The sequence below is a fragment of the Micromys minutus genome, assembly GCF_963924665.1.
Source record: "Micromys minutus genome assembly, chromosome: 1".
In the NCBI taxonomy this organism is placed as follows: domain Eukaryota; kingdom Metazoa; phylum Chordata; class Mammalia; order Rodentia; family Muridae; genus Micromys; species Micromys minutus.
The window spans coordinates 54,365,865-54,385,520 of NC_137969.1; the positions used below are offsets into that span (position 1 = coordinate 54,365,865).

General features: G+C 39.6%; 1 protein-coding gene across 1 annotated transcript in view; it reads left to right on the plus strand.

Moving 5' to 3' along the window:
- Positions 1-2,091: 2,091 nt before the first annotated feature.
- Positions 2,092-19,656, plus strand: part of CENPF (centromere protein F) — a gene marked incomplete at both ends in the record, with an annotated part of 39,454 nt that continues 21,889 nt past the window's right edge. Inside the window, 9 exons of the mRNA XM_080916519.1 lie at positions 2,092-2,253; positions 3,238-3,434; positions 4,347-4,453; positions 4,848-4,939; positions 5,776-6,064; positions 7,158-7,360; positions 12,937-13,062; positions 14,442-14,570; positions 17,010-17,132. Coding sequence (XP_080772645.1) covers positions 2,092-2,253; positions 3,238-3,434; positions 4,347-4,453; positions 4,848-4,939; positions 5,776-6,064; positions 7,158-7,360; positions 12,937-13,062; positions 14,442-14,570; positions 17,010-17,132 — 1,428 coding nt within the window. The remainder of the gene's footprint in view (positions 2,254-3,237; positions 3,435-4,346; positions 4,454-4,847; positions 4,940-5,775; positions 6,065-7,157; positions 7,361-12,936; positions 13,063-14,441; positions 14,571-17,009; positions 17,133-19,656) is intronic.

Genomic DNA, 19,656 nt, shown 5'->3' on the forward strand with positions numbered 1-19,656 from the left:
TAAGTGTGTAATGAGCATAGTAAACCTTTTAAACACCCAAAGCTAATAACCAAAATGCTAACATCACTCACTCAAAATAACAATTCTAAAACCCCATGATGCCCACTGAACTGTATTCAAGTGGAGACCAAACAATGCTCTGCACATCTGAAAAGACGACACCATGATCTGCCCTTAGGATCTTAACGCCCAAATCAAAAACTTCTGTTGGCTTGTAGGGCCTTAGTGGGAAAGGATGTGTGTAGTCCTGCTTCAATTTGATGTCCCAGGATTAGGTGGTATCCAAGGGGATCTTCCTCTTCTCTGAGAAGAAGGGGAAGGTGTTTGTGAGGTGGGACTTCTATTAAGATGTAGAGTGAATAAATAATAATAATCAAAAGGAAAAAAATAAAACTGTACCTGACCTTAAGCTAAAATACATCACTCAGATGAGCAGCCTTGGGAAGATAGGCTTAGAACTGTAATTAGGGATTTAAAGTGTAAATATTGTATAATTGCATATGTAGTTAATATAACAAGTTATATTTTATTATAATAAATATATAATGAAAATAATATAATGAAATATAACTTGTTATATTAACTACATATGTAACTACATTCTTGTTCCCAATAAAGTGTGTCTACAAACAAATAGTATTATAGCTGTTTGTAGGTTTTGAATTAGAAAAGAAACCTGCTGGATTCTCTTGCTTATTTCTCCTCACTAGCTCATTCTTTTTGTCTTGTTTGCTGTGGCTTTTTTCCTCTTTGGAGGTGGCGCTTCTCTTTGTAGCCCTGGCTGTCCTCAAACTCAGAGATCCACCTGCCTCTGTCTCGCAAGTGCTGGGGTGAAAGGTGGCTTTGGCAGTGGCATCTTGATGTAATGATTCTGGTGGCTGGCTGAATTGTTAAGAATTTTTGTGTGTGGTTTTTGGTCTAGTGCATTCTTACTCTTAAATGAACAAGCTACTCAACTGTTATCTCTTAGGGCAGGGTCAATTATTCTTTGTTTTAGTTAAGAGGCCTTTGTGGGAAGCTGGGTGTGGAGTTATAGATGTCTTCTGAAAAATGAGAGCTGGTAATAATAATAATAATAATAATAATAACAACAATAACAATAACAATAATAATAATGAAGCTGACAGCAAAAACTGTCTTCAAGGCCCATATCTAACATACCAAGGTTCTTGTTTCTCTTTAACTTTGGAAAATGCTTTTTCAAAATAATATTTTTTCAAAATATTTACAGTTAGATACTATCTCAATATATGTGGTTCAGAAAGAGGTAATCCACATTTTCTTTGGGTCATAAGCTGAAGTATGTTTTTGGGGAACTAATATAATAGTTAACACATATAGGAAATGTACCAGGAGATGCTATTCTCATTAATGCTCGAGGACGTTTTCAACGTTATTCTCATAATTGACAAAACCAAGACACAAAGAACAGTTGATTCTGAGTGACAGTGGCAGTGTCGAATTGTCCTTTGAATCCCTGTCTGTATTCCTTTTCCTGTGGAATGCGCCTTTATTTGCAGCCCTGGCAGTAGCCTGGCACTCTCTTGACTGACCCATACAGCAGTTTAACAAATGAGACAGCTTGGAAAGAGGCAGGGATTTAGGAGAAACTGACTGAAACTATGACCTGTTTAGAAAAGGCTTCCCTAAGGGGGTCACATATCAGATATCCAGCATATCAGACACTTACATTACAATTCATAACAGTAGCAAGATTACAGTTATGAGGTAGCAATGAAGTAATTTTATTGTAGGGGTCACCACAGCATGAGGAACTGTAGAAAAGGTTCACAGTGTTAGGAAAGTTGAGAACCATTGCTTTCAAGCATGAGTGTTAGTGATGGGAAGAAGGAAGAGAATATTTGTAAGATAGTGTGATGCTTTTCTTTCATACAGGTAGGATCTGTCTCACCTAAAATATTACAGGAAAACATTTCTGTTTTTATAAATATCAAGTAGCTAAGACATTAAGCCTGAAATATAAGAATAAAATGAGGAAACCACAAAATGTTATATAATCTTAGAAGTTCACTAACTTTATTATTTTTTTTTTCAGTTTACTTCTTCTAAATGCTTTAAAAATAAACCAAGATGAGCTGGGCATTGGAAGAATGGAAGGAAGGTCTCCCTAACAGAGCTCTTCAGAAAATTCAAGAGCTTGAAGGACAGCTGGACAAACTGAAGAAGGAGAAACAGCAGAGGCAGTTTCAGCTGGACTCCCTCGAAGCTGCACTGCAGAAGCAGAAGCAGAAGGTATCAGTGTGAGCCGGCCTGCTCTGCCAGCTCACCTTTTTTCACTATAGGATGCAAATCTTGCCATCTCCAGGTGATCTCTTCTCTTGCTCTTCAGACCCTTTCAATGGCCTCTGGCCTTCTTCATCTGTGGCTCTGTTGCTGCCTACCTACGGATACTTAGGGCTTAATTTCATTCTAACCGATGTCTGGGAAATGGCTTTTTTTTTGCTGTGTGTAAGGCCAATTGTCTGGCTTTAGATCTGGATTGAGATAGTTTTAGGGTATTTTACAATTTAAGTGGAGATTGCTATCTAACAGTGAGCTTTAAAAAACTTTGGTGTTCCCAACATCATCTCTTCTGGGGTATTAAATGAGAATTAAAAAAACAAAAAAAAACAAAAAAAAAAAAAAACCAAAACAAAGCAAAACCCAGTGAGCCACCTATGCAGTAGTACAGTTATGCTTTATGGCTTCTAATATATTTTTGCTTTTGGAGGGATTTTTGATTCCTTAAAATAACTGGCTTCAGTGAAACCTAAAAATGAATAGTTCAGGAAAAGTTACAAGGTTTATTTTAAAGTTCTTTTTTAAAAATATATTTATATGTGTGTGTTGTGTGCCTGATTGTGTACACATGTCTGAGGGCTCAGACAAGGACGGCAGACCACATAGAACTGGAGTTCGGACAACGATGAGCCATGTGATATGGGTACTAGGAATTGAACCCAGGTTCTTTGCAAGAGCAGCAAGTTACTCTTACTCACTGAGCCATTGCTGCAGGCTTTTGTTTTCAAATTCTTTAAAGAATGTTAGATAATATAATGTGGACTTTACAGAATTTTCTGTCTATACAGAGTTTGGTCATTTAAGATTTCTTTGTTCATGAAGCATCACCTCCCCCACCCCAGTGGTTTATTATTACTACAGTATCACAGAAAAGTCAGATTGATATGTAATACTCGGTATGTACATAACTATTTTCTTGTCAACAATCTTTGTTAGGTTGAAGATGGAAAGACTGAGGGTGCAGACCTGAAAAGAGAAAATCAAAGATTGATGGAGATATGTGAAAATTTGGAGAAAACAAGGCAGAAGCTTTCTCATGAACTTCAAGTTAAGGAGTCACAAGTAAATTTTCAAGAAAGTCAACTGAGCTCATGCAAAAAGCAAATAGAAAAACTGGAACAGGAACTTAAGCGGTAACTGTCTAACACAACATTCCTGTGGACGTCAGTGCCAAGGGTCTCAGACCTGAGAGCTTGGGCAAAGGCTGAGGAATCCTAACTTGTAGCTAGGCGCACATAAGAACTGTTAAAACATGTAGTGCCAAGGGTCCCAATACACAACACCTGCAGAAAGGCCAACACTGGAGAGAGCATCATTTGTCACCCCTTGCTTTGCCAGGCACTCAGGGAAGCTAAAGTTGCCAGAGACCAGCATATGCCTGCCTGAAATTTCTGTTGATGAACAAAGAGCCCTAAAATAGATGGGTAGCATTTCTAGCCAAATCTTTTTAGATGTTAACTTAATTTGTATATCTCTCTTTAAAATGCCATATAATATCTATCAATTCTCTAAATTATTTATTTATTTGTATGTTTATGCACACATAGGGAGGTCATAATAATTTTTGGTAGTCATTTCTCTCCTATTTAATGAGTCCCAAGGATCAATCTTGGATTGGTGGCAAATGTTTTTAACCTACTGAGCCATCTTTCCCACCTAAAATCCCTTGTTTTGCAATGGTTATCATAAGTAATATCTCCATTTTTATAATTAGAACCTATGTTTCAAGAATATCACTTGGCTTGTGTTTCTGAAGTTTTTTCTGCATCTTTCTTTTGCTTAGATGGAATGTAGAATTTTGTAGGACTGTATCCCTAGCCTTCTATACTTTGCTACTAAAGTGCATATAGTGCTTCATAATAGTTTGAAGAGAGGGTACTTTCTTTTACATCTGGCTTAAGAAATAGCTCTCACTAAGTGTTGAATAAAAGGACTTTGAGAGCCTAAGTTTTATACACGTCTTTGTTTTTTGGGAATGTATGGCGTTGGTATTCTGTAATCTTTGTTTAATATGTGTTATTGGTCTATTGGGTTCTTTTAAACAGGTGTAAAACTGAACTTGAAAGAAGCCAACAAGTTGCACAATCGGCAGATGTTTCCCTGCATCCTTGTAGTACTCCACAGAAACTCTTCACAGCTCCACTCACACCAAGTCAGTATTGTATCCAGATAGACAACCCTGACTTCTAAATTGTGAATTAATGATTTAGTCCAAATTTGGACTCAGCTTTTAATTTTAATGTTTCAAAAATGTCATTCCCAATTGCATGTTTGTTGAGTTATGTTGGTCCATTAGGGGTAAGCATTAACCCCTACATTTTACCTTTTTGCAATAGGTTTCAAAAGAAATTCAGTTTCAGAATATAGAAGACACTTCTGTTTTCATATATGAGTAATATGATCAGTACTTTGACGTACTGCTCCACAATGTTCTATTAAATATTAAGATACCTATTTCAAGACTTAGCACAATCATTGCTGATCTTTTAATTTCTTTATGAAATCATTAATTGACACAAAAATCTTATTTGGTTGTCTGGGTTTAGGTTCCACATATGAAGATCTAAAAGAAAAATATAATAAAGAAGTTGAAGAGCGGAAACGATTAGAGACAGAGGTGAAGGCTTTGCATGCTAAAGTGAGTTCATCATGACCCTGCAGATGAAGATGTGTGTGCACAAACCCTTTGCTGTAGCACAAAGAGAGGGAGTGCCTTAGAGAGATCTGTGTAGCTCTCTTACCTTGAGAAACTTCAGGCCTTATGGTAGTGATTACTTTTCTTTGTTAACCCCTGATGTTAAATGGAGCCTGTATTTCTGTAACCACTGAACCTCTCTGATAGTCAGAAGAGTGCTGAAGAATTAACATGTCATCTGTCTCCAAATCTTTGTTTATCAGAAAGAAAGCAGAATGAGTTTTTGAAAGCAGGCTGCACTGAAATGCGTATTAGAAACATCCATAGGATGCTTCTAGGGGATTACCAGCTGTGAAACGAGATTAGTAACAGTGCTCTAGGTTGATCTTTAGTGTAAAATTAGTTGGGGAAGACAAGACAGTCCAAAGAAAGCCAGTTTTGGGATTTAAAATGGAGGTGGATAACGGTCAGCAGTGCCAAGATTTAGCCCTTATGAATTGGTGGTATCTCAGATGGTAGTTCTTGTTCATCTGAGAACTATGTTGGGACATTGCATTACTAAGTCTTGAGATTTATGATGTCCTACATGTGTTTGGCGCTCATTATTAGTATGCTGTGCTAGCATCATCATTATGGGATTGTGACTTCATGTTCTGTTTGGAAAGAAACAGCTCTGAATGTTGAGATTTGCAGGTTTGTGGGTGTAGGTCACCAGTAATGTCAGTGCTTATAGAGCATACACAGGGTCCTGGGTTTGATCCCCAACACTGGGGGAAAAAGATAGATACATTTTAAAAATGAGATTTCTAAAGGGCTCTAAAGAGTTTCTGTTTTTGCAGAAAGTAAGCCTACCTATTTCCCAAGCCACCATGAATCATCGGGACATTGCAAGACATCAGGCTTCCTCATCAGTATTTTCTTGGCAACAGGAAACAACCCCAAGTCGCCTTTCCCATTGTTCTCTAAAAACCCCACCAAGGAGAGATGTCTCTACTGCTCACTTTCTGGGGGAAGAAGTGACTCCTAACAAATCAAGTGTGCAGACAGGGAGAGGAGACTGCAACGACAGCCTCCCTGATGACCCTCACAGTTCTCAGCTTTTGCACCAGGCCAAAGCCCAGAATCAAGGTAACTTTCTGACAAATTAAATTTAAATGAAGGTTTTCCTAGATAATTCTAGTCTGGGGTATGCATTGTACACTTTGTTAGACACCTTGTTAATTCATTTCCCAGGCCCTTGCTGTAAAATTGGCTGTTTCTTTAATGACAAAAGACATTGACAGTTTGGAGGAATTGTATTTTTATGAAAAGTGGTGCTGTGAGCCTTTACAAGTTGTCTGAAGATTTGATTTACTTTCCCAAAAGCAGAGAGAGAAGATTGACTACAAGTGTGCAGTCCTCATGCTTCTCACCTGGCTCTTAGAATGAGCCTGTGCTCTGACCAGCCTTGGCCAGAGGTGCGGCCTGTGTGCAGAACAGCTCTGTCCTCATTCCGCTGACCATATGGGAGCAAACCTGTAACCTTGGCTGCTGTTCCACTCTTAAGCTGACAGCCAAGCGTACCAGGTGGTGTTTTGGAATCGGCTCTGTGGACTGTGATCATTCCCAGTGCTGGATACATGGAGAATCCTCATCAGTGCTAGTGAGAGCTGCTGCACTGCCAATGTCACTGGAACAAGCACTGCAGGAACTGGGAGGGACGTCATTGTTAATGTTGGCTGTATAAGAGGTTACACTGTTGTTCTTTAGTAGGGGATGAGCGTCCCACTGCCCAGTACAGGTTTGAATTGATGTGAACATAAAGCAAACCTTAGTGTCCAGAGTGGGAAGTTTAGTGGTGACTTACCCTGTGGCAAGCACACCACTGCCATAGATACTGCTTGTAAAGCATTTCCTCCCTGTGCTCCTTCGTGAAGATGTAAGGACATGTATTTCTCTTCTTTTATGGAGTACTTAAATACATGTCAGTGGAGATGCTGCTGACTGTTGAAGTTAAATCTAAGTAAGTAGTTTCTGTATTTAATGTAAATTAGTTATCTTACTGAAGGTTTCAAAGTAGGTAACATCAATTGTGAACATTTTGTAAATATATGTCTGTTTGTCTGTTGATTTCTTTCTGTCTGTCTGTCTGTCTGTCTGTCTATCTATCTATCTATCTATCTATCTATCTATCTATCTATCTATCTATAAATTGGATTGTGTTTTTCTTTTGTGCTTCAAGACCTAAAAAGCAAGATGAATGAGTTAGAACTACGCCTGCAAGGACAAGAAAAGGAAATGAAAGGCCAAGTGAATAAATTTCAAGAGTTACAGCTACAGCTGGAGAAAACAAAAGTGGAATTAATTGAAAAAGAGAAAATTTTGAATAAAACCAGAGATGAAGTAGTGAGAACCACAGCACAGTATGAACAAGCAGCAACCAAGGTACTTGACTTTCCATGAGTGATTGAGAAAGTGCTGTTTTCTTGTATCTTAAGTTCACAGAGTAATTCTTAGGAAAGTTCTTTGAAAGCACATGCTGGGTGCTGCTGATGCAGGTGAACTAGTCAGCTGTGCAGTTGGGTAAGCAATAGGACCTGTCTTGCCTGTGCTGTTGCAGCTGAAGTGACCTTGAGTAAGTCACAGTGGACAGTGATAGCACCAGTGGAACAGGAGGAAGAAGGGAGCTGTAGAAGCATTTCAGGACACAGGTGGGTCATTCAGTAGATGCATGCGGCCCTAGACCTTTCTTAAGGCTTTCAGTGAGGTCATATGTAACCCAAGCTACCTCTGGTTTTCTGCTTTGTTCTGTCACTAGCTCTCATTCACTAAGCTGTTTATTTAGTACCTGCTGTCTGTCCAGCTGTGTTCAAGACCTGGAGACAAGTAGAGCAACAAAAATTATTGGAGGCAGAATATAATAATAGTGAAATAAACTCAGAAAATAGTATATAAATAAATAAATAATACGGTTTAAAAAATTACTATGTGGTAATAAACATCATGGAGAAGTGAATTACCTTCCAAAATCAGTCATGATGGAGTTGGTGTTTTCTGGAGCCAGTCTCTGGGCCTAGTGTTATGGCTTATGTTCTCATTCTATTTGGAATACTTGCTTTCCCTCCAGTCTATGTGTTTTCTTGCCATTGCCTCTAACATCTTCCTCATGGTCTTTTTAATGTCATTTTTATCTTAGGCATAGGATTCTTTCTATTGGCTATTCGAATTATAGAGAACCCCCAAAAGTGATGTCTGAGGTGTTCTTAAGGAATTGTTTTTCTTTTAATAAATAACATTTCTGAGTTTGTAGGTGAAAACTACTACAGTAGACCTGCGTCTCTGCTTTCCATGGTCAAGTTCCCTTTTCTCCCTAATTAAAATTTTGTATTAAGGTAATTGAAGGTTCGTATTTAGTTATGAGGTACTAGATCTTTGTTCTACCAGTCATTTTTGGTGATGTCTCTTATCAGATTATTGCTAGAGTTTTTACTTGGACAGTGCTTAGGACTTGACTCTGGCCTTCATCTCATTACTGTTCATTCCTTCAGGTTAAGGTTTGGTTTTATTTCTGTGCCTTTTGATGTCTTTTTTTCCACCAGTCAGTTCCAAATCTCCCCAACTGAAAATTTGGTTTTTTTTTTTTTTTTTTTGCCTCATGAGACTTTGTTAAATGTTTCGCTGACATTGCATTGCATTGTGTGCCATTAGAATTGCTTATTAAAAAAAAAAAAATGGAGCTAGTGTACTCTGCTCTCAAGTGACTGAATGCTTGCTTGTAGTTTGGGTCTTTTCTAACAGTTTACAAACTCCAGTTTGAGGCTGGAAGGGAGTGCTCAGCAAGGTCATAAACTACATAGTTGCAAGAACTTGAGCAAGTTTATTCTAAACTAATCTTTATTTAAATGGTCAGAGTTTATAGAAATACATATAAGAATTGCAACAGTGACTTGTTCCAATAATAACTTGCTCCTTGGAACCACTTATTAAAGATTGTATTGGACCATCCTTAGAAAGCTGGACTATCTCACCTGTCCTTAAACTATCAGAAGATAATATTGATAAGAAGCAATGGCAGGAAGGGTCCCTGAAGAGCAAGGGTTGCACCTGCTCTTAGAGAGCAGAGACCTTAAAATGGAATGGATACTGCAGGGAACCCTAAGGGGCTTGAAACACAGTATGTGGGATCTGAGAGTTGCGCGAGCCTGCGGAGTATAAGGATGGTGCACTGGGGACTGGCAAAGTCCAGGGCCTGGGAAGGGGATTCTGGGAAGTGGGTCAAGGAAGAAGGGGCTCACAAGTTTGGGGGCAGTAAGCGAGGGGACTGGGATGGGGATAGGACGAAGTATCCTAGGAGTATGTGAGGGGTGAGGAGTGGAGGGGAGCGCTAGGATGCTAGGATGTACCCAGGAAGAGGGGAGGGAGGCTGCACAGATTATCTTCCTGTGACTGGACCGTGAGCACGGTGGTCCTCCAGCTGGGTTCAGTAGACTGAGGCCGGAGAAGCAAAGACCTCAGGCATCGTTGTGGGAGATCAACCAGCACCCAGACACTCTACCATCAAGGAGCCCGAGAAAGGAGTTGAGCTTACATTTTTGAGCATTGGTTCTCAACTTGTGATTCATGCAGATGACACTTTTTAAAAAAGAATTATTTATTTATTTTATGTATATGAGTACACCTTAGCTGTCTTTAGACACACCAGAAGAGGATATTAGATTCCATTACAGATTGTTGTGAGCTACCCTGTGGTTGCTTGGAATTGACCTCAGGAAGAACAGTCAGTGTTCGTAACAGCAGAGCTATCTCTCCAGCCCCAGGTGACATTTTCACAGAGCCTGTATATTAGATATCCCGTATAGCAGATGTTTACATTATGATTCATAAGAGTAGCAAAATTACAGTTATAAAGTAGCAATGAAAATAATTTTATGATTGGGGTTACCACAGCATGAGGAACTCTCTTAAAGGGTCTCAGCAGTAGGAAGCCTGAGAAGTACTGCCTTAGAGTAGTATGGAGCATACATGACATCTAGTGGCCAGTTACTTACACATGGACTGTGCATAACTAGTACCACAGTGGCATTCAAAATATTTTTGAATGAACTGTAAGTACTTTCAAAGGTCTGTTTTTATCTACCCTAAGATTGAAGTCCCTTAGGAATGTGTTGCACTTTGAGGGAGTACCAGTAGAGGGCAACAAGGGTCCATTTAATTTGGTGGTTTTTTTTTTTTTTTTTTTTTTTTTTTGTGAGATTGCCAATCATCAAAATGCCAGTCTGTCCTTACAGCCAGTGATTTTTGTGTTGTCTATCCATTTTTATCTGCAGAGCACTGTAGGTTCTCAATCAATATTTGTTAAATTTATATTCTTAGAAATCATGTACTGTTCCTTGGGAATTTACTAAACTTAAAGATTATTGTAACCATGAAGGTATTTTAATGTCTGAGGCAGAAGGTGAATTTGATCTGTTAGCTTAAGCATGTAATGTTTTTTGAACCTAGGAAAATGGTTCATTCAGTAAAGTGCTTGTGTGGACCTGAGTGGAGTCCCAGCACCCACATAAAAAGCTGGGACTTCATCTGCAAGATGTGCATATTACACATATGCACACATGTAAAACATTCAGTGTTTTTGTTGAGAAAGTGTTCCATTGTATAGCTCAGACTGGCCTAAGACTGATGAGTTTCCTATGTGTGTTGAATGCTGAAATGTGCCACTATGTAAAGCTCACTTTCATCTTAAAGTTTTGCTATTTCCAGAATCATTCAGTCACCATTGACCTGTTGGTACTGTTCATCTTTGCTTAGTTAATAACTGACATTTTGTCTTCCAGCAAAATATTGCATAGTGTTTTCTTCAATTCTCAGATTTCCAATATAATACTCATAATAGGTTAAATTAGACTCTGGGTGGCTGAACAGATGGCTTTCTCAGTAAAGTGCTTATCACACAAGCCTGAGGACAGTAGTTTAATCTGTTCCCAACTCTCATGCTTAAATTACTTTTGTACATAAATGGGACTTGTGAATTGACTCAGTGGGTAAAGTAGTTGCTGTAGAGACTGACAGCCTGATTTCAGTCCTTGGAGCCCATGGTGGAAGAGAACTGACTCCCAGAAGCTGCTCCCCCATTGCATATGCACATGAAGTGATTCAGCATGTGCCTGTAGCCCTACCAACTGAGGGTGGAGTGGGGTAGGGAACAGAGTCGGAAGGACCCCCTGCTAGCTGTCAAGCTGCCTAGCAGAATCTGTGAACTTGTCCAGTATCATTGAGAGACTGCCTGAAAAACTAAGATGGAGAACCATTGAGATGGAGAACACTGGTGTTGACTTCTGGTCTCGATTTGCACCTGCTCATGTGCACCTTTCTACACATTGCAAACCCATGTGCACATAAACTCAAATATGTGAGTGTTGCTAGAGTTTCAGAGAAAAATATTAGTGGGGAAGCTTACTAAATTGAGGCATCTCACAGAGTGGAGAACTCTTTCCCCATGAATATAAGCTTTCTTTTTTTTTTTTCCAATTATTTATTTTATGTGCATTGATGTTTTGTTTGGATGCATGTCTGTGTGTGGGTGTCAGATTCCCTGGAACTGGAGTTATAGACAGTTTTGAGCTTTGTATGTGGGTGGTGGGAATTTCTAGTCCTTTGGAAGCAGCCAGTACACTTAAGCTCTGAGCCATTTCTCTAGCCCCTATAAAGCTTTCTGATTACTACTTAAGTAATGTATTTTGAGGTCAGCTATTTTAAGGATTTGAACTAAAGGGATGGCTTCAAGGAATGGAATGAATCTCAACACATGAATGACTAAAACAATTTTGTTTAACTTTAGGAAAATATCCTAAGTTTTCACATAATTTTAAAATTGGCAGACAACTGGATATGTAAGAAAGCAACAGCATATTCTTCCTGTTGCTTCTGAGAGCATGATTAGGAAACAGCTGTGGTTTATGGGTTCTGTGAGCCTCTAGAAATGTAATGGCATAATGAGTATTATGGAAAGAAGTGGTTTACTTAATATTTTAAGGTTTTCACAAAATGAATTATGGACTAGGCATGGTACATGGTGGTACATTTTTTAAATCATAGCACCAGAAGGATAGAGGCTGGCAGGTCCCTGAGTTTGAGGCTACTTTGGTCAGTGTTGCAAGTTCCAAGCCAGCCAGGGCTTTGTAGTGAGACCTTGACTTGGGGTGGAGGGGTGGGGTGGGGTAAATCTGTCTGTCTGTCTGTCTCTGATATGATTGCAGCAGACTTTCATAGGAAAGTAAGGATCTTGCTGTAGTTATTTTATAGCTCCTAAATCACTAGGTCAGTATCACTGCCTTGATTGTTTATAGATGTTCTATGTAAAGGAGGTCAGAGGACAACTTGCAGGAGTAAGTCCTCAACCTAGCTGGAACAACATTCCCATTCCTTCTTGCCATGGGAATGCTGGATTTATAGATGCAAACCATCACCTCCTGCTCTTCATGCAGGTTCTGGGGACTAGAGTCAGACTGTCAGCCTTGTACTGAGTTTTCAAGCCTAGTACGGCCTTTCGATCTGCTTCCATGCAGTGGTGTTGGTATGCTCTAAGACTCCTGTCACCCTTTCCCATGGGGCGCGTTGTGAAATGTTTTTAAAATGTGCTAATGTTTAACATCCTTGCTGATATTTCTCCATATAAATTTCATATGTGCTATAGAATCATAATGAATGTAAACCTGATTTTACGTGAAATAAAAAGACCAAAACATGGTAAGCATGAAACAGACTTTAGGGACTGCAATTTATTTTTATTTTATTTATTTTTGAGACAGGGTCTCAGTATGTAGCCCTTTTTGGCCTGGAACTCACTGTGTAGACCCTATTGATTTTGAATTCAGAGATCTGTCTACCTCTACCTCCCTAGTGCTGGGTGGGTTTCAAGGTATGAATCACCACACTGGCCTGGACTAAAATTCTTAAAACACAAAATCCAGCTTCATTCTCTGAGTACTAATTTTGTATGGATGTTTTTTATCTGTTATCAGTGTACTACCTTGGAACAAAAGCTGAAAACTTTGACAGAGGAGTTGAGTTGTCATCGACAAAATGCAGAAAGTGCGAAATGTTCTCTGGAACAGAGAATTAAGGAGAAAGAAAAGGAGCTTCAAGAGGTAAGGTGACTGGACTCACAGAGGACTTTTTATGAGAAAGACCTTTTGGCTTTGCAGTTTGGAAGGGAGAGCTATTTGTTATGACTGAAGACATTATGGAACAGGCATGCTTTGTGAGCATAAGGCCATTGCAGTTTTCCTCACATCTATTTTGTTATGCTTTTCCACCATTCACTTGTTGATTTGCAAGGACAGACATTTTTTCTTTTTTCTTTTTTTTTTTTTTTTTTTTTTTGAGTTAGTCTTCTTTATGAGCTAGAGATGTGATCCTGAGTAGGAAAGGAACATTTTAAGCTTGTGCTCTACAGTGAGAGGATTGTGTTATGTTTTTCAGCCTTTTAAGGCTTCAAGTTGGTTAATTACCAGTAAGGTGTTTGAGGTGATCAGGTATTCAAAGGTGACCTGGTGGGAGTATTTTATCAGTGTGGGTTTTTTGAGGTGCTTCAGTCTGAGCATAAATATTAATCGACATTCCCTTAATTGCCAAAATCAACTAGTAGCATTTACTTGTTGTTCTTTCAAATGGAGACCATTGTAAATGGTATATGACTGATTACTTAAGCCCCCTTTTTTTTTTCTCTTTTGACAAAGCACTTTGAACTACTGATCCTTTTGCTTTCACTGCCCAAGTGCTGGATTAGGTATATGTGTGTCACCATTCCAGATTCTATAGCCATTTGTTGGTGTTGTTGCTGTTTTTAAAGCATGTCTATGTGTATGGGCACATGTGAGTACAGATGTTCATACGCATACATACACATTATGGGCATGAGTAAGGAGGCTTGAAGTTGATGTTGAATATCTTCTACAGTTGTTCTCCACTTTACTTTTGGAGGTAGGGTCTCTGAATTGAACCTAGAGCTGGCCAATCTATTATTATAGTTAACTAGCTTGCCCTGGGATCCCTTTTCTCTGCCTTTTGAGTGCTGCCATTACAGCTGGCTACACACCTGCCTGGGTTTTCTGGGATTCCTGGGATCCATGCACATACATGGATGGCAAGCATTTCATATACTGAGCCACCTTCCATACATCTAAGTCTAAATGTTTAGTGTGTTCTGTGCTAAGTTATGCTGATTGCAGCTCAGCTCTTCTTTCCTGCCCTTCACCCTTCAAAACAGAGATAACTGAGAGGCCATAGGTGGAAATAGGTCAGCTTCCATGTGGTCAGCTGGTGACTCGTTGACCTTTCTTCGGAGACCTGGATTTGATTACCAGGGACCAGCATCATAGGTGATTGTATGACATTCAGATAGTCAGCATGGCTCCCTGCTGTCTCTTGTACTTTGCAAATAGCTTTGCCTGGTAGGAGGTGTGTGGCACCTGTGCCCGGGATCACCTTTGTTAATGGTTGTTTGATGTGATGCTTTGCTTCTCAGGAGCTGTCCCGACAGCGTCAGTCTTTCCAAGCTCTGGACCATGAGTACACTCAGATGAAAACCAGACTTACCCAGGAGTTACAGCAAGCCAAGCACTCGATCAGCATCCTCCAGCTGGAACTGGAGAAGGTAGGGTGGTGAACTTAGTTCCTACACGCCTGCACATGTACTCCCTCTGCGTCTTAGTTGACTTAGATTTTTGTTTTAACTGAAAGTAAAGAGCAGAAAAAAATGTGACATTTGATACATGCTTTTTGGAAAAATTTAATATTTCAGGTTAAATATGTCTATCTAAACATTTGTCATTTTTTATGGTGAAACTATCAAAATCTTTTGTTCCTGCATTTGTGTAGAACATAACTATTGTGTCTGGTCACCCTACTGAACAGTAGCACACCAGATTCTGCTCCTGTCTCACAGTCTTTAGAACCTGAGAGTCATCCGTCCCTTTCTCTTGTTCTCTCATCTCTGAAATGACTTTTCTTTCCAACATCTTTGAGATCAGCTTTTAGTACTCTTGATATGGAAGTCAGTCTAGGTCTCATCTCCTTAAATATTCTGTCCTTAGTTCCCTTTCAAAGTAGAAAACAATCTTTATGACTCAGTTTTCTCAGAAAAAGGGTGATAGGTTGGGTTTTTAGATCTGAATATCATTGCAGGTCTCTGATGTTCTGGTCATTATGGGGCATATTATAATAATAATATAATAATAATGGGAGGCTGGCCTAAGTAGTTTTTTTCCCCGGAAAGTTAAAGTTTGGGTTAGTTTATTTAAGACTCTTCAGAGTGGTACACCAGGTTTCTGGCTTTGCATGCTACCTGTGTTATGATGGCTCTTGTTCTGTGTCTTCAGTCTGTGGCATTCTACCTGTGTGAGTTGACCATAGAACTTCAGGTGTTGTGTTTTGGATGAGGGCTTCTTTTAGTCCCCTGTATCCTAAACAGGAATTACATTCTTCACAGTGTGCAGGCCAACACTTCCAGGTTTCCCACAGTTCTTGTTTCACACCTCAATCTAGTCCATCAAAACTGCAGAATCTACCTTTGCTGATGCACAGTTGTTGGTGTGTGTTTGTAATTTATAATGTATATGTATATATTCCTGTGTGAATGATAGTATATCTTATTTTTTAATTTAATATTTTTTATTTTAAAAAATTAAAAGATGCATACAATATATTTTGATCATATTTCACCTCCTTTCTCTTCTTAATGGTTTCTAGATCTACACTCCCATCTCCATATCCTGTTTTGTTTTTTATAGCTCCTGAGTCCAATTTGTACTGTTAATGTACTCATGGATATGGGGCATTCAGTGGAGCAGAGTTGACCTGCCAGGGCCACACCCTTAAAGAAGACTGACTTGCCTCTTTCATCCGCCACCAGTTGTCCATTGTTTTTCAGTTAGGGATGGAGGTAGCTGTCTCCTCTTCCCCAGTCCATGCTGGAGTGTTGACTAACTTGATCTTGTGCAGGTCTTGAACACACAACTGCAGTTGCTGTAGGTTCATGACTGCAAGTGCCCTATCATATTCAGAAGACATGTTTCACTCTGGTCATCTCCACCCTTTAGCTCTTACAAGTTTTATAGCATGTAGTCTTGCTACCATTACCTATCCGGGACTAATTTGTATTCCACCCTATCAACTTTCCCATGTGCCCTTCTTTAAGCTAAGGATAAATTTGGCTTTTTTTGTCAGTGTTTGTACGTGACTGTGAATACAGCTGCTTTAACCATGTCCACTGCAATATCCAGATCCCAGTTCCCATTCTCAGTTGCCACGCCGGCCTCCTGTCTGCCTCCCAAATCCACCTGTGCTTGTTTCTTACTGTCTGCTTTCAGTCAGTAACCAGAGCAAAGCTACCACCAGGGAGTCAGATACTGTTGCTCTTTTCCTCAAATCTGCATAGTCACTTACTGCCCCATCACTAGGCCAAATCTTGCTTAGGTGCCAGACCCAGATGCCTTCCTTGATTCCCTGTAAAAGTTCATTTCCTGGCCTTCCCTCATTTGATTCATTTTGCCATGTGGTCCCCTGGCTCTCAGCTCAGTATACGAAGTGGGGACATCCTCAGGCCTTGATTACGATGCTATTCTTGGGTTGCTGATTGCTCATGAATTGGGAAGCCTGCACTTCTGCATTTAGCATCCCCGGTTGCCTCATCTATCCTCAATCTCTGATACTCTGTTTTCTTTGGTTTGTTTAATTTCTCTCTGTAGTGTGAGTGTTTGGGTGTGTCTCTGGCTCATTTGTCTACTGTTATAGTTAGGCCTATGATGTTCTGAAAACATGAGGACTTGTTATTTTCCTTATAGAGTAAAGACTCACATGGCACCATGGATAGTATAGAGATGATTCAAAATTCACAGGAGGATGTACATAGGTTATAGGTAAATTCCCAACATTGTGAGAGGATAATCACCTGCTTTCTTTCAGTGTCTGTCTGTGTGCCTCTTTCTCTCAGCTCAGGGTTTTTGTTATTCTTTAATTTAAGAATGGTTGATTATTTGCAGAGAACATGCATTCAGAACTTGGTTATTTTTTTTTTTTTTTTTTTCTGTTGTAGGTCACATCAGTGAAGCAGCAGTTAGAAAAAAGTTTGGAAGAATTTAGGCACAAGCTCAGCAGAGCAGAACAAGCTCTTCAGGCGAGTCAGATCTCAGAAAATGAGCTGAGGAGAAGCAGTGAGGTATGTGAGCAGGATGGTCAAGGAACAGATCCCACACAGGAGAAAAGAGAATGCCTTTCTTGGGAAAACAATGTGTGTGTGTGCCTGTGTATGTTTGTGTGTGTGTATGTGTATGTGCATGTGTGTGCATGTGAGTCACAGCATGCTCATAGAGGTCAAAGAACAACTTGTAGGCATTGGTCCTCACTTCATCTTTATGTGGGTTCCAAGGATCGAACTCCAGGTAGCATCTTTGTGCGCTGAGTCATCTCCCTAGTCCAAAAGGGACTCTGATATGTCAGTTCTTTTTTACTTTTCCAGATGTTAATGTAAAAATGTTTTATATATGTTGAATGTCCTTATTTTCCTTTTGAAATGATTACTCATGCATTTAGTTTTAAAATGTTTCATTTACATGTATGTGTACCACATGTATGCTTGCTGTCCAGAGAGACCGGGAGAGGTTGTGAAAGCCTCTTTGTTCTCTGAAATGCTGAGCTATCTCTCCAGTTCCTATAATCACAAGTTGTAAAGTAGCAGCTATCAAGACCCTTTCAGAGGTCAAGTGACTCTTTCACAGGGGTGGGATATTAGATATCCTGCATATCAGATGTTTACATTATGATTCATAAGAGCTGCAAAACTACAGTTATGAAGTAGAAACAAAAACAGTTTTATGCTTGAGGGTCATCACAGCATGAGGAACTAGATTAAAGGGTTTAAAGATTATTTTAGACCACTTAAGAGGTGGAATTATGACAGCAAAAAGGAAGGAATTGTTTGAAATTTAAAGGAAGTAAATAAAACTATTACTGTGGATTATTATTTCATTTACCTCCTGACCTTCTTATTTATTTATTTATTCATTTATTTTTTTCATTTATTCATTTATTTGGCAGAGTCTAAATTGTCTAGACTAGCATAAAGCCTGCTAAGTAGCTAGCATGGGCTCACATTACAGATTCCACTACTCCTTCCTCTCAGGTGCTGGGAGGGATCACATGTGCTCTTTCGGTTTTGAGATATACACTCTGGCTGTGTGTTCCAGGCTAGTATGGATCCTGCCTTTTCTCTAAGATGCTGAGGTCTGAAAACCTTTTTGGAAGATTAATTTGGAATTACACAGTGTTAAAAACCCCATGGAAATCATAAACTTAAAGAAATGACCTTAGTTCAGTCTCTGGCACTGTCAAAAATAAATAAATAAATGGATGTATTCTTTAGAAATGAACATTGATCTTAGTGTTTAGGGTGTAGCCTGTTCAGTGTTCTGTAGATACCTGTTCTGCCAGACCGTGGATGAGGGCTTGGCTGTGGGAGTGCTCTGAGGATTTCATTTCTACACGTGTCAGTCTAGCTTCTCTGAACTTCCTTGGTAGCATGGAGTTTGTTTTAAAGGACTTAATTAAGAAGCATTTAGAAACAGCTGATGGATGGATTTGACTAGAGCCATAAATTAACAATGAACAACAGAGGGGCATTGGAGGTGGCTTCTCAGGTATCAAAACATTTTCTTAGGAAAAATGTTTTCCTACTATTGAACTGGGTTTGTTTGTTTGTTTGTTTGTTTTTTTAAATCACTTTTTATCCTGATAATGATGAAAGAAAAATAATTTTGTCTGTAACAATAGTTCCTTTATCTAGGAGATAAAGTCTAAATATGTTTGACCCCATGGTATTTCACTGTAAATGTGAACACCTGTCATAGAAAAGAGGATGTTATTAAAGCAGCCAGCAACAAAGTGGGAAGACTGCTGGAGATGGAGTGGGGGCATTCAACTCCTGCACTCCAAATGGAAAACGTTCAGTCAGATCCTGTGATGGGTTCATCTGCAAACATTTCCAGTGCATGTTTATTGCAGCAAAACAAATGTTTGCCTTTTGGCCAGTGGGGACCAACCAACAGATGCTTCTGCTAACATTTCCACAGGCAGACTGGCATGAAGCTCTTCCCTCTGTGAGCTTCCCTTTTAGCCAGGAACTCTCCTGCGACTTGACTGGCTGCCCGTACAAACATTTTGTAGAACTATCATCTGCTTCAGAGTCTAAACACCTTTGACATGACTCGCTGGGGCATTTTAATAGTCTGGACATTGTTGTGCAGGCGTTTCTGAAGGCTTACTTTATCCCCATGGGGTCTGAGTTACAGCATATCTCTAATTCCAGGCTGCTCTGCATCACATGCCTGCCATGTTCAAATGAACATAGTCATGTGTGGAAAGCACAAAGCACAGGGTCAATACACAGACTTACTCTTCATCTTAATTTGTGGTTATGTCTGCCCATGAGTATTCCTTGAGATAAAACAGTAAGAGTTGAAAGGGCTTCCCTGGCTTTTGTACTTATAACTGTGGTTGGGTCCAGAGAAGTGACTTGTCAGTGAGTGTGCTGAGGTAGCTTGGGGATTACAGTGGGTGTGGCTCTAGTGGGGACACAGACCGACTATTGTCTTACCTTGGGGTGATTGATCACTTTCTAGTTTGCACAGATGCAAGTTCTTTCCTCCTTTCTAGTCTGTACAGATGAAGTACTGTCCTCCCTTTCA